General features: G+C 35.9%; 1 protein-coding gene across 2 annotated transcripts in view; it reads right to left on the bottom strand.

Annotated features, from left to right (window-relative positions):
* Positions 1-15802, bottom strand: part of DYNC2H1 (dynein, cytoplasmic 2, heavy chain 1) — a 369106-nt gene that overhangs the window by 3811 nt on the left and 349493 nt on the right. For both annotated transcript variants that reach the window (XM_006833779.1, XM_006833780.1), the window contains 3 exons: positions 12398-12507; positions 10319-10400; positions 496-612 (listed from right to left, as the gene is read on the bottom strand). In XM_006833779.1, coding sequence (XP_006833842.1) covers positions 496-612; positions 10319-10400; positions 12398-12507 — 309 coding nt within the window. The remainder of the gene's footprint in view (positions 1-495; positions 613-10318; positions 10401-12397; positions 12508-15802) is intronic.

The following is a 15802-nucleotide window of genomic DNA, read 5'->3' as shown; positions in this document are numbered from 1 at the left end:
CGGGAGAAAGATGAGGCTTTCTACTCCCGTAAAGATTTACACCCTCGGAAACCCTGTACAGGGTCGCTATGGGTCGAAACCGACTCGACGGCACTTAACAACAACAACAACCTTGTTGCAGGGTTGCTCTGAGGAGTAAATAAGGTAAAGCTAAAACATTGTTGATAATAATAAGAATTCAGTACACGGTGGCTCTTAGTGTTATCATTATAATTAAGCCTTTTTTTTTTTTTCCTTCCCACACTATGGAACCTCTAAAAAGAAACTATAATGTCATTTCTTTTCCCCCATAACAAATTGGTTTTAAAAATGTCCTTCGTATTTTAAAAATTATAAACACAAAATATCTTGACTGTTAGTGTAACATGTTTCAAAATGCTTGTGAGTTTGCAACTTGTAAGCAAAAATACACAGGCCAGGAATATCCTACTAAAAAGATCAAATTTCAGTGTGAACTGATGAAATGAAAACTTGTGCCAGTTAAAAGTGTATTACCTGTGGAATCCAGCCCATAAAGCAAGGGAGAACTGATGACACACTAGGAGAATCATGCTGATTTTCAGAAAGCCGGTTTCCATCAAAACTGCAACCTTCCAGCAATAAGCCACTGATCTGCCATGGAAACATAAATCATTAAAATACGTATTAAAGCCTGAATGTCAGGAGTTACTATATTGTTTCTTAGGAACAAAGGTCACTCTCTTTTCATTGTGGCTATCTGTTCCAAATAATATGAAAGCAAAGATTTTGGTATTTTACCTGAGAATTAAGAGGTAAGACTGAGACCTGTGTTCACTGTGAACTTCCTTTAGACTGAATTCTCATTTTTTTAGCAAATATTTTAGAGAGAAACGCAAATGTCATCAGTTACATAACTGCAGGTTCCTTGGCATTAGATTAATAGAAATATAATGGCAAAAGCCAAAATGCTATTCTTTTACCCAGGAAGAGGAAAATAAAGCATAATTAGAAAACAAGTATTTTTTTTTTCCCTATTGGAATTCTGACATAAATTTTTAAAAAATGGGACAAAGTTGAGAAAGTTCACCACAAAAATACGTGGCATGTCATTCAGAGTGAAAAGAAAAATGGAGAAAGAGAATCATCTTTTCTAAATACACCTTACTCTAAGACATTCGGTGGGGAATACAGTGGCTCTGTATAATAAACACAGGACTGTGAAGCACAAGGTAGGTGGTTTGAGCCTACCAGTCACTCCATGGGAGAAAGATGAGGCTTTCTGCTCCACCAAAGACTGACCGCCATGGAAACCCTATACAGAGCTACTATGAGCTGGTATTAATTCCCAAGCACTTAACAACAAGAAATTCTGAAAATGAAAACGAAGTTTGTTTTGAGAACATTAACTCTGTATTTCTTCTTCAAAAGTGTTTTCTTTCATTTAGTTTCTATAGTTGTTATTGTACCCTGACTTTATCCAGAGGCAACAAATGTAGTAGAATCAGTTATTTGTATTCATAGCTTTTGACATTTTGCCTTCAGAACAACATCTATATTCTCTTAATTTGAACTTCAAAACAAAAATGGAACCAATCCCGTAAATTTTAGTCCTGGTGTGGCACTGTGAGATGAAGTACTGGATCACACGGTCGGTTTGAGCCACAAGGTCGGAGGTTTAAACTCACCAGCCACTCCTTGGAAACCCTATACAGGCTGGCTATGAGTTGCAACTGACTTGACTGCACTTAACAACAACAACAAAATGAAAGAAATATACATTTTATAGTAAATGGAACCATTTAACTTGAAAGTAACTGAATTGGTCTCCATCCAGTTAAATGTAGGGAGCAGTTTAATTACTAGAAGAGTGTCATAACAAATGACTTTTAAACAGCTACTTCACTAATTTTAGAGTAAGGTTGGTGTTGCCAGGTAAGTAACTTAATAGTCAATGAAAGAGCTGGAATAAAAATAGGATCTTTTTATGTCTACTATATCATTGGTACAGGAGCTCTGGTAGCATAGCGGTTGTGAGTTGGGCTGCTAAACTCAAGGACAGCAGTTTGAAACTACCAGCGGCTCAGTAGGAGAAAGATGAGGCTTTCTACTCCCATCAAGATTTACAGCCTCAGAAACCCTGTACAGGGTCGCTATGAGTAGGAACTGACTCCACCGCACATAACCATCACCAACATATCACTGGTCTGAAACTCCCTTCAAGAATTTCTTAACTATTTTTTTGGTCTTAACAAGAAATAGGTTAAAATTTAGAATGTGCCTGCTAATATTAGTGCTAGAAACTCTCCAGGTAAGATCATTCTTTCCAGGCTTCTTCTAGAGATTTCATCAAGTTTTGAGCTTAACTAGTCTGTAGCAATACTTTTGGAGTTACCGTTGTATAAATATATTAACATTTAGTGTTCAATTAAAAAAAAAAGAAAACTGTCAAAAACAAGGCTTAATATGAGTACTTTAAGGGTTTGAGCCGTTTTTTGTTTGTTTGTTATTTTATTTTATTTACTTTGGGTACATTTTCTACAGCTTGGCTACAAAGTGTCAAGTGGCAGCTCATGTGCACTAGGTGAGAACTGTGTTCAAAGCTCAAGGCTGATGTGTGCATCCTCCTCATGCACCTCAAATGTCTGCATTTAAAATTTCTTCACTCTTAACTCTTCTTTACTTGCTGATCAGTAATATGAAGAAGGGAAATAAAATATGAATATAGAAGTAGCCATTTGAAATATCAACAAGCTTCCTGCCTGTCATGAGACAAACATCACCTAGAAGGACATGCAGCTAAAACTCCATGAGGTCCCACAACAGCAGCAGCCTCTCCTATATGGGCACTGTGAGTTGTCTTCAACTTGAAGGAAATGAGTTTGGGGCTTTAATGGATCATGCATTATTAACGTGCCCTTTAATGCTTATAATAAACCACATTTGCCTAGTTAGGTATTTTATTTTACCTTTTGTATGGAGTAAGGAGAGAGGGTGTTGGGAGCCCCCCAGATTTGCCAGGGTAATCCTCTCACAGCCTCTGGCTGAAGAGGAATTTGATTTATGCATTTTCCATTACCAAGCTTCACAACTGCTGCTTAACAAAATAATAAATCAATAATGGTAGTGAGGAAATTTTAAAGGGCGACGTTCAGGATCTGAAAATCAATATACATACATGTTCTCATAAGTCTACAGGGTTTAAGATATTGATTTGTGTGGGGAATTACAGCCTTTCTTAAACATTTTACTTGTGTAATTCAATCAAAGGTGGTAGATACTAAAAAATACTAAAGCTAATTAAATTCTAGCGTGACAGTAAATTTCATGTATAATTTAAATAAAAAATTATTCTATTGAAACAATCTCATTTGTTGAAAAAATATGATTAAAAGATGCCTAAAGAGAGGTTACCAATTAGGCTGCTAACCTCAAGGTGGGCAGTTCAAAACTACCAGCTGTTTACGAATCGGGCTGAGAACCTTCAGGTCAGCGGTTTGAAACTACCAGCTGCTCCGCGGGAGAAAGATAAGGCTTTCTACTCCTGTAAAGATTTACACCCTCGGAAACCCTGTACAGGGTCGCTATGGGTCGGAACTGACTCGACGGCACTTAACAACAACAATACAGGTAAAGAAGTTAGAAAATATATTTTTATAATTCACATGAAGGAAATGTAAAAGGAAAACATTCTGCCAAACTCCCTTAACTCCCATGCATAGGGATGACTCTTTTACTTAAAGCTGTAAGTATACACTACCAACAATAATGGCATATTTATTTTCTGGTGTGGCATTGTGGGATAAAGGAAGGTTAGTTTGAACTGTAAGGTTGGCAGTTCAAACTTACCAGCTGCTCCTCAGAAACCCAATACAGGATTGTTATGAATCAGAACTGACTCGAAGCACTTAGCAACAACAACATACCAAATTTACTTCTGTTCTTATATATTTACCAGTGATTCTAATTTTTTCCCGACTGCAAGGTCGGCAGTTCAAGCTCACCAGCTGCTCCTCAGAAACCCTATACAGGATCACTATGGGTCGGAACCAACTCAACGGCACTTCATAACAACAACAACACCCGTCTGTAAGTTTGTTGTACCACAATGGCTCACATGTTGTTGTGATGCTGGCAGCTATACCACCAGTATTTTAAATACCCTTACAGTTACCCATGGTGGACAGTTTTCAGGATAGGAAGAGGGAGAGGCAACCTATTTCTGAACATTTAGCCACTGAAATTCTTTTGAATTCCAATGGAAAATTGTCAGATATAAAGCAGGAAGACAAGTCCCTCAGGTTGGAAGGCACTCAAAATAGGACTGAAGAAGAGCTGCCTCCTCAAAGTAAGGTTGTCCATGAGGATGCAAATGGAGTAAAGCTTCTGGGACCTTCATTTACTAATAGGGTAAAATTCAAAATGAAGAGGAAAAGCTTCTAACATCCATTAATATTTGGAATATGGAATGTATTAAGTATGAATCTAGGAAAGTTGAAAGTTTTCAAAAATGAAATGGAACGCATAAAGATCAATATCCTAGGTATTAGTGGGCTGAAATAGATTCATATTGGCCATTTTGAACCTGATAATCATATGGTTTACTATGCCAAGAACAATAAATTCAAGAGGAATGGTGTTCCATTCATTGTCAAAAAGAACATTTCAAGATCTATCTTGAAGTATGACACTGTCTGTGATAGGATAATATCCATATGCCAACAAGGAAGATCATTTAAAACCATTGTTATTCATATTAACACAACAATCACTAAAGCCAGTGCTGATGATGTGAAATTGATCAAATGTGCAACCGAGATGTATTGATAATTATTGGTGATTGAAATGCAAAGGTTGGAAATAAGGAGGAAGGATCAGTAGTTTAAAACATGGCCTTGATAACAGAAATGATACTGGAGATAACATCGTAGAATTGTGCAAGACCAATGACTTATTCATTGCAAATACTATTTTAAAACAATATAAAAGATGATTATACACATGGGCGTCATCTGATGGAATACACAAGAATCAAATTGGCTACATCTCTAGAGAGATGGTGGAAAAGCTCAATATTATTAGCCAAAACAAGGCCAGGGCAGACTGTGGAACAGACCTCAGTTGCTCATGTGCAAGTTCAGGCTGAAATTAAAGAAAATTAAAACAAGTATGTTAAAATATGACCTTGAACATATCCCACCTGAATTTAGAGACCACCTCAAAAAAAGACTCGATACATTAATGGCACTAATGACTGAAGACCAGAAGAGCTATGGAATAAGATCAAGAACATCATAGATAAAGAAAGTAAAAGGTCATTAAAAAGACAGAAAAAAAAAAAAAGGATGCTAGAAGATTCTTTGAAACTTGCTCTCTCACATACAGATGCTATAGCAAATGAAAGAAATGAGGAAGTAAAAATGCTGAATAATAAATTTCAAAGGGCAGATCAAGAGTCAAGTATTATGATGAAATGAACAAAGACTTGGAGTTAGAAAACTGAAAAACAAGGACACACTAGCCATGACTCAAGCTGAAAGAACTGAAGAAAAAAATTCAAGCTTTGACTTGCAATACTGAAAGATTCTATGGGCAAATATCGAAAGATACAAAAAAAGATGATGAACGGAATACACAGAGTCAGTACCAAAAAGAGGAAGCATATGATCAAGTATCGAAGGTGCTGAAGGAAGAAGTTCAAGCTGCACTGAAGGTGACTGGCAAAAAATAAGGCATTAGGAATTGACCAATACAAATATAAATTAAAATGTTTCAACAAACTGATGTAGCACTGGAGGGGTTCACTTATCTATGCCAAGAAATTTGGAAGACAGCTACCTGACTATCCCATTGGAAGAAATTCATATGTTTGTCCATTCCAAAGAAACATGACCCAATGGAACGCAGAAATCATCTAACAATATCATTAATATCACATGCAAGTAAAATTTTGCTAAAGATAATTTTTAAATGCCTGCAACAGTGCACTGACAGGGAGCTGTCAGAAATTCAAGTGGGATTCAGAAAGGGACATAGAATGTAGGATTATCTCTGCTGATGTCAGATGGATCTTGGCTGACAGCAGAAAATACCAGAAAGATATTTACTTGTGCTTTATTGACTATGCAAAGGATTTTGACTCTGTGGCTCATTAGAGTTTATGGGTAACATTGTAAAGAATGGGTATTCCAGAACACTTAATTTTGATCATGAGGAACCTGTACAAAGACCAAGAGGCAGTCTTAGAACAGAACAAGGGAATACTGAATGTTTTAAAATCAGGAAGGGTGTGTATCAGGGTTGTACTCTTTCACCACACTTATTCAATCTGTATGCAAAACAAATAATCTGAGAAGCTTGTTTACATGGAGAAGAATGTGGACCAAGATTAACGGAAGACTCATTAACAACCTGCGGTATGCTGATGATACAACCTTGCTTGCTGGAAGTGAAGAGGACCTGAAATACTTGCTGATGAAAATCAAAGACTACAGCCTTCAGTATAGATTGCTAGATTGCACCTCAATGTCTAGAAACAAAAGTCTTCACAACATAAAGGACAACATGATAAATGGAGAAATGAGTGACGTTGTCACAGACTTCATTATGCTTGGATCCACAATCAGTGCTCATGGATGTAGCAGTCAATAAATCAAGTGACATACTGCGTTAGGCAAATGTGCTCCACAAAACCTCTTTAGAGTGTTCAAAAGCAAAGGTATCAGTTTGAAGAATAAGATGTGCCTTGCCCAAGCCGTGGTATTTTCAAGAACCTGATACGCATGTGAAAGTTGGCCGAAAACAGTTAAAGAATTGATGCGTTTGAGTTATGGTGTTGAAGAAGAATTTGAAAGTACTGTGGACTGTCAGAGAACACACACCCGTTTTGGAAGAAGACAGTCAGAATGCTCCTTAGAAGCCAGAATGGAGAGACTCTGTCTCATACATAAAACATGTTATCAGGAGGGACCAGTCCCTGGAGAAGGACATGATGCTCGGTAAAATGGAGGGTCAGTGATAAAGAGGAAGGCCCCAATGAGATGGACTGGCACAGTGGCAGCATCAATGAGCTCAAGAGTAACAATTGTGAGGACGGCTCAGGGCTTGGTAGTGTTTCGTTCTGTTGTGCACAGGGTCACTATGAAACATAACCGACTTGACAGCACATAATAACAACAACAAATTCTGATTCTAATAAGAAAATATATTTTTTATGTACTCATAGAAATATCTAACATCCTGCTTTTATTAAATATAAATAAGGAGTCCTAGTGTGTGTGGTGCTGCAGGATAAGCACTGGACTCTTACCTTCAAAGTCGGTGGGCAAAACCCACCAGTCGCTCCGAGGAAACTCTATACAGGAGTTGGAACCAACTCCATAGTACTTAACCACAACAACAACAAGGAAAATCTACCTAATCAAAACTGAGATAAGAGAAATAATAAAAAACCTTATACAGGTTTTTAGAGATCATCATAATATGCATGTCAAGGAGGATATTATAAAAATTCTTCTGCAGATGAGTCAGCAAAGGGTCATACTGTTCCATTAATTGCTAAATGGCTTCAAATATGTTTTTTGTGTGAAGAACTAAGATTAGAGCTTTGTCTTACAATCAGTCTTTTCCCCCCCATCTACAAATGTAATATAAAAGCTTGTGATTTTCAGGTTTTGGATATCTTTATTCCCATTTTGTAAGGACAGAAATACAAAGATACCTTAACATACAATAAAAATCACTTTCCTTGATTTTATATCTCTATGTGTAAATAAGGAGACTTGGTGTGGTGCTGAAGGATAAGCACTTGACCATAAGGTTGGTTTGAACCGCAAGGTTGGCAGTTCAAACTTACCAGCTGATCCTCGGGAACCCTATACACGGTAGCTATGAGTCAGAACCGGTTCAACGACACTGGACAATAACAGCAATATCTGAAATAATGATGATATATACTATGTGTATAATTCACAGCTGCCAGAGACCACTTACCATGGTATCTGGACTATGCAAAGATTAGTCAAAAAACACTACTTCTTGGACTCTTGTTCATACATACAGTGGTTTATTTAAATAAAATTTAAAATGTGTCTTTGTGATCAGTGGATGGCTGCAGATAAGTTCCCTCAATAATATACTTGTTGTAGTTTGTAGTTTAGTTAGAGAATCTTAAAAAAAAAAAAAAAAAGATGCCATCAAAACAATGGCTTCAGAGGGGAGCTTCTGGGCCAGTTAAATTAAAGGCAGAGAGGTCACTTCAGAAGGTTAGAATGAGTTACTGCTTTGTAGGATTCCAAATGGGTAATCTTGATAGATTTTCTCAAGAGACATAGGCTGACCATGGAGGCTTATTAGGAAGTTGTTTTAAGGAAAGGAAAAACTGTACTGATGAGAAAAATATCAGGCAAGTTGTGACAAAGTATGTTTTCCATGACAACAATGCACCTGCTCATTCTTTAATGGTAACATGGAATGCCCTATCAGAATTGTGGTGGGAAATCTTACCCCTGATCTTGCCCCTTCACACTGGTTTTTTGTTCCCCAAACACAAAGAACATCAAAAAAGAAACCAGTAGGAATCCTTGCCATGTTGATGTGGTATAAATTGAAGAGTACAGAATTCTACAGGGAAGGGTTAGAGAGATGGAAATAGGGCCTTCAGAAATGTATAGTGCTAGATGAAAGATATATGAAGAAACAATAGCTTCACATTTTGATATTTTGTTCAATAAAGATTTCTGTGATCTTGTAGCAATGTTTTTTGACTTACCCTTATACATGCTGTTTACTCTCTCCTTATCCTGACATCTGGCCAATAGTGTACAACCATAAGTATCACTAAAGTAGTTCTACCCATAAGTTACGAGCCTATGGTTAGAATAACATGAAAAGGAATGAAATACAACCTTTTTATTGCTTTTACTTCCAAGTGAAAACTTTGTAGCAATGTATAGAGCCAAAAGAGAAAAATCTAGCACAATCAAATTGTTGGAACACTTCGTTATTATATGTGACTGTAAGAGCACATACTAAAGTGCTCATCCTATCACAGGTCCTTAAACAATACAACAAGGATTTAGTGCTGATTTTATACCAGCTATTGTCTGAAGCATTTGAGACTCAACGAAAGCAGAGGAAAAAAATTACCATGAGAACTGTACTGCAGTTGAGTAAAACAGAAAATAGCAACAACCATAATAAACCAACTATACAGTATTTTAGAAACTAGTTAAGTGAGATTAAAATATATACATATAAATAAAGCCTCACTGAACTGGTAACTAGAACAATATAAAAGGGTCTTTTGGAAGATGGCTGCCTATGATAAACCAGGCTACATTATGAATTAAATTCTGCATTTAATTCATAAAAAACAAAACAAAACAAAACAATCCTGAGTTATATGTAACACACTGGAGTAGATCCGGACATCTGAAATGACTTAGAGAAAGTCTTTGTCCTCAATGGCATTACAGTTTCATAAGGCAAAGTCGTTGCTTTTAAGTGTCTATGAGTCATATTGATAGACCCCCTGTATAGGGTACGGAGGAACAACTGGGAACTGGGAACCGCTACTTATCATAAAGCACCACACTAGGGCTTCCATAAGGCAGAGTAATATAAATATATGGCTAGAGAGAAGATGATAACAGAGCAAGCAAAGTGTTACATTAGCAGGGAGAAAAAATATCACGGAAATAATTCGGTGTTTGGGAATGGTGAAGAGAAATGCTGGAAAGAGAGGTTAGTGATGTAGAGGAATGCTGAAAGTGCTGTGGGAAGGATTTCTAGAATAGCTTCATAATCAGTATTGTTAACAAAAGTGATTTTTATTATAAAATGATTATTATTATAAAAGTAATATATCGTAACAGAAAAGTTAGGTAGAAAAATTTAGATTTCAAAAGAAATAAGAGTATTATACATAGCTTGATTTTTAACAGTTAACTAATCTACTCACAAATTATTAACTGCCTGAGTCCATTTGGTCTGGTATTTTTCCCCTAAATTTTTTATATAGTGCATTTTATACTAAGTTTATTATATGACACATATTTATTAAATTAGATATTTAAACTGGTAACCTAAAGAACTTTGTAATTGGTACTATTTTTAACAAAAGCTAAAACTTCACCTTTTCATGTTGTATTGCAGAGATTCTTATTTTTGGATTTGAAGATTTTGTATTTTAATATGAGCTATTTTATACTAGATATTAACTTATTTTGATTCCTCAAATAGACAATATAATTTATTGCAGCTGATCTTACTGTGACGATAGTTGTCTCTGAGACTGTAACTTCAGAATCTCTTTAACAAAGCTAACGATGAAGTTTTTAGACTCGTGAACAAACAGTACCTTAACCTGCAGCTTGGCTTCTTGCAGTCGGCCTTTCCATGATGCTACAAACTTAAGACTATCCACAGAATGTCCCATTGCTCTAGAAAAACAAATATCAAAAGTAAGTAAAAAATAATCCTAAGGAATTCAAATATGAAAAGTTCCTGAAAATAGAAATAACTTTATTTACTTAAAATTGAAATACTGTAATTAGAATGTACAAATAAGCAGATCTACTAAGCTGTGCATGGTATCTTAGACTTCACATTAATATTTTAAAGTTAATTTTTTACATGCCAGTCTTCTCTTCAGCACTGGAAGTCCTGTGAGGGTAAGACCTTTAGTCTTTGCTTTTAATATATTCCATTTTGATCACCACACTAAATTGTAGGTTTATAATAATTTGTGACCAGTTGTCACTGAGTTGACTCTGACTCATGGTAGCACCGTGTATGTTTTTTCAGAAGAAGATCACCAGGTCTTTCTTCGAAGATTTCTATTTTGTTGCTATTAAGTGCCGTCGAGTCGATTCTGACTCATAGCAACCTTGTATAGGGTTTCTGAGGAGCGGCTGGTGGATTTGACCAACAAATATGTGGTTAGCAGTCCAGTGCTTACCCTACAGTACCACACCAAGACTCTACTGAGATGTCTATGGGTGGACTCAAACTTCCATTCAAGCATTTACCTGTTGGAACCACATAGGGGCTCCAGGCATATGATAAGGGCTCTATAAATACTTCCTGTTGCTGTTGTTAAGTGCTGTTGACTATAGCTGAACTGAAATATTAATTGATATTTACAGTGTGCTCCAGAGGAAGTACAAATGTAAAGAGAGTTCCCTGTTGTTGTTATTGTCCCATGGAGTTGTTTTAGCTCATAGCAATGCTATATGGAGTCCTGGTGTGGCGCTGTGGGTTAATGCGCCAGACTGCAAAGCCATCTGAATTGCAAGGTCGGCGGTTCAAGCTCACCAGCTGCTCCTTGGGAACCCTATACAGGGTTGCTATGGGTCGTAATCGACTAGACAGCACTGAATAACAACAACAACAATGCTATATACGGTTTCTGAGACTGTAAATCTTTGCAGAAGCAGAAAGTCTCATCTGTCTCCCATGAAGTGACTGGTGAACTTGAATCACTGACCTTGTGATGTGAAGTCCAATGCTTATTCTGCAGAACCACCACACTCCTGAAAGTCTCTTGAATCATTAAAAAACAACTACAGTTTTTTCAATATATTTTGTTAATGTCTCTTTTATTACAATGCAATGTGTTTAGAAGTATAAGCTATATAAGATATGGTAGGTTGAATGTGCTATAAAAAAGCTTGATCTTAACCATTAAGTCCTGTTCCTCACCAAGAAGTCTAATCAGCTCCGTCTAACAGCACTGTGTGCAAAAATAAAAATGGTTTCCATGCAATTCAAATGCGGTTAGTATAAGAAACTGGATTTATAATTTTTTCATTCCAATCAATTTAGATAGCTATGTGTGCATAAGGTTGCTATGAGTCTGTACCAACTTGATGAAACCTAACAACAACATGTGTGACCAGTGGTTACCTAACTGAAGTAGCACAGGAAGCTCTGGTAGCGTAGTGGTTACGAATCGGGCTGCGAACTGCAAGGTCAGCAGTTCGAAACTACCAGTTGTTCCGTGGGAGAAAGATGAGGCTTTGTGTTCCCGTAAAGATTTACACCCTCGGATACCCTGTACAGGGTCGCTATGAGTCGGAACCGACTCCACGGCACATAACAACAACAGCATAAATAATCAAAATTATAAAAATCAATTTAATGTTTTTTTTTACTCGAATAAATCACATCACAACTAAAGGTAATTCCTTTCAACAAAAAAACAACTAAAAGTTGACTGTTTTATTAAAAGTAAAGCGTTAGGAAATGACAACCAGACACACCTTACAAGAAAGGCCTAATGATCTATATCTGACAAATCAGTCATCCAAAATCCTATAGAGCTCCTGGATTTCAACAATATATTTATTTCTAGATCATGAAAACAACGCAATAAGAAGTGATTAAAGTCAATTATAATTACCATTATTTCGACAAATAAGTATTTTATTTTCATTACCTTGCAGTTTCCTGGCGAAGAGCATTGAGAAAGGTGTCTGGGTGGAAGAGTTCTGAAAGGTCAAGCGTGTCAGAGAGGAGGGTCTGATTTTCAGCCTTATCTACCCAGTTCTACAGAAAAATAAGAAAACACACACACATACATAAGTATTTTAAATTGTGTAAATTTGAAAGATAAAGAAGTCAAAGAATTTATATATATATATATATAATTTTCAATGAGAAAGTGATATAATTCGGTTTCCAAATGTTTTGAAATGGTGTCTAGAAAAAAAAAATGTCCATATTGTGAAGTCTCTTATCTGAGCTATTTCCATATTTTCATTGCGGATAAACTTCCTTGCACAATCTTTTGCTGGTGAAAATCTATATTCAAGAGTCTAAATGAGAATTAATAGAATTCCTGTAGGATTAACACTGAACTGCGAACCACAAGGTTGGCAATTCAAACCCACCAGCTGCTTATCGGAAATACTATACAGGGTCGCTATGAGTCAGAAACCGACAGCATTTAGCAAACAACAACAACATGATCTTTCAAATGTGGGCGGACACTTGTACCAGTTACGCTCTCCCTTTCAGTGGGCTCAGGAGATAGGGAGCATCTGAGTCTACCATGAGCATCCTCATGCTCTCAGAGTCTGGGCACTGAAAATGAGCGAGAGTTCTTTACCTTGATTTAACCGGGAATTATCTAACACCTTACTGAATCAAATATTATGCTGAAGGGTAAAGCCCAAGAAAAAAAAATCTTAGTTAAAAGGCATTTAAAAATATTTTCTGGTTACCGGCCATTTTATAATCAATCTAAAATACATCTGGAGAATTACATATCAACATCAAGTATATGTTATGAGTATAACAAAAGCTGCCTTATGGAATACATAACAAAAACAGCACAACATCTTGTGCAACTCTTACAATATGTTAGTACTGCTCTAAAATCTAAAATCCATGTTTCAATCAATTTTATGTTTACTTGAACTCTGAGGGCTAGTTATCATTATTGTCCTTTTACAAATGAGAAAATGGAGGCACAGTGAGAGTAAGAGACTTGCTCAAGATGAAATAGTAAGCAGTGGAGTCAGGAAATGAACTCAGGCAACCTGAAGTGATTTGTTTCTGTATGAGATTTCCTGCAGGTGCTAATAATTCTTAAGAGCTTACTGATGATTTCTCAATACGTTTGTTGTTTTAGCTGGTGCACAGAGATGGCATCTTAGTAATGTCAGCTATTAAAAATGTACAGAATTCTCATTTACCCAGTAATTCATCGTGTATGAGTTATAAACAGTCTAGGAAAAAAAATGTGTGTATTTAATTTATTACTGTGTAGAATGGATGTGTTTCATGTACTGTAACATTCTATTATCAACCCAAGCATCTACATTGTCAGCTGAGTCTAGAGTGGAAGAAATTAAAATCTCCAAAACTGTTGCTGATGCATTAATATTTGGCTAGTACTCTTGTATCTTGTAACAAAAATGCTCCTATATTTGTTCATGAATAGATAATATGCTGAATTCTTAAGAAAATATTTTTAAAAGGAATCTCCTTTAAAAATATGGTTATTTCTTCATGTATATTAGCCTTTCAATAACACTTCATAAAAAAATTATTGTCAATTAAATAATTTTGACTTAAATATAACACAATTTTTAAATCATTATTCTCTAATTTTTTATTAAACTATCTGCTTTTTATTTTAATTACCTAGAAATAGTAAACAAAATGTATTTTCAGGACATTTTTTACTACATATACTAATTCCTCTTCTTTTATCAGAGGTGTACTGTCACATAGCGCCAGAATATTGAATATTGAAACATGATAAAGAGCACTGAAATATTATCAAACATAATCCGGAAAATTAGCCCCTCAAGTTGGAAAGCACTCAAAATAAGACTAAGGAAGAGCTGTGTCCTCAAAGTAGAACTGACAGTGATGATGTGAATGGAATAAAGTCTTTGGAACTTTCATTGGCTGATGTGGCACAGCTCAAAATGGAGAGAAACAGCTGTAAACATCCATTAATAATTGGAACACAAAATGTAAGAAGCTATGAATCTAGGAAAACTGGAAGTTGTCAAAATGAAATGGAACACATAAACATCAATATCCTAGACATTAGTGAGCTGAAATGGACTGGTATAAGCCATTTTTAATCTGATAATCACATGGTTTACTATGTCAGAAATGAAAAATTGTAAAGGAATGGTGTCACAATCACCATCAAAAAGAACATTTAAAGATCTGTTTTGAAGTACAATGTTGTCTGTGACTGGATAATATTTATACACCTTGAAGGAAGACCAGTTAGTATAATTATTGTTTAAATTTACGCACCAACCACTAGAGCCAATGATGATGAAATTTAAGAATCCTATCAACTTCTTCAGTCTGAAATTGATCAAACTTGCAACCAAGATGTATTTATTTATGGGTGATTGGAATGCAAATGTAGAAAACAAAGAGGATCAGTGGTTGGAAAATATAGCCTTGTTAATAGAAACAAAGCTGGAGATTTGCAGATAGAATTTGCAAGACCATTGACTTCTTCATTGCAAATACCTTTTTTAAACAACATAAAAAACAACTACACACATGGACTTCACTGGAAGAAATACACAGAAATCAAATTGACTGTATCTGTAGAAAGAGATGGTGGAAAAGCTCCAAATCATCAGCCAAAATAGCTCGCTCATATGCAATTCAGGCTGAAGCTGAAGAAAATAAAAACAAGAGAACAATAGTCAAAATATGACCATGTACATATCCCAACTGAACTTAAGTGATCATATCAAGAACAGGTTTGATGCAACTGACACTAAAGACCAAAGACCAGAGGAGTTGTGAGATGACATCACGAACATAATACAGGAAGAAAGCAAAAGGTCATCAAAAAGACAAGAGAGAAGAAAAAGACCAAAACAGCTGTCAGAAGAGACTCTGAAACTTACACTCCAAAGTAGAGATGCTAAAGCAAATGGGAGAACTGAGGAAGTAAAGGAACTGAATAGAAACTTTCAAAGAGAAGCTTTACATAAATCAAGAGGCAGTTGTTTGAACAGAACAAGGGAACACTGTATCATTTAAAATCAGGAAAGGTGTACACCAGAATTGTATTTATTCACTATACTTATTCAATCTGTATGCTGAGCAAATCATCTGAGAAGCTGGATTATACGAAGAAGAATGAGGCATCAGGATTGGAGGAAAATTCATTAGCAACCTGTGATATACAGATAATACCACCTTGCTTGGTGAAAGGAAAGAGGATTTAACATACTTACTGATGATGATCAAAAACCACAGCCTTCGGTATGGGTTGCCCCTCAGTGTACAGAAAATAGAAATCCTCACTGCTGAACCAATAAATAACAAACATCATGGTAAATGGAAAAAA

Source organism: Chrysochloris asiatica, unplaced genomic scaffold (genome assembly GCF_000296735.1).
Source record: "Chrysochloris asiatica unplaced genomic scaffold, ChrAsi1.0 scaffold00008, whole genome shotgun sequence".
Classification (NCBI taxonomy): domain Eukaryota; kingdom Metazoa; phylum Chordata; class Mammalia; order Afrosoricida; family Chrysochloridae; genus Chrysochloris; species Chrysochloris asiatica.
The sequence above is the reverse complement of the archived record's forward strand: the minus strand, read 5'-3'. Positions and strand labels throughout refer to the sequence as shown.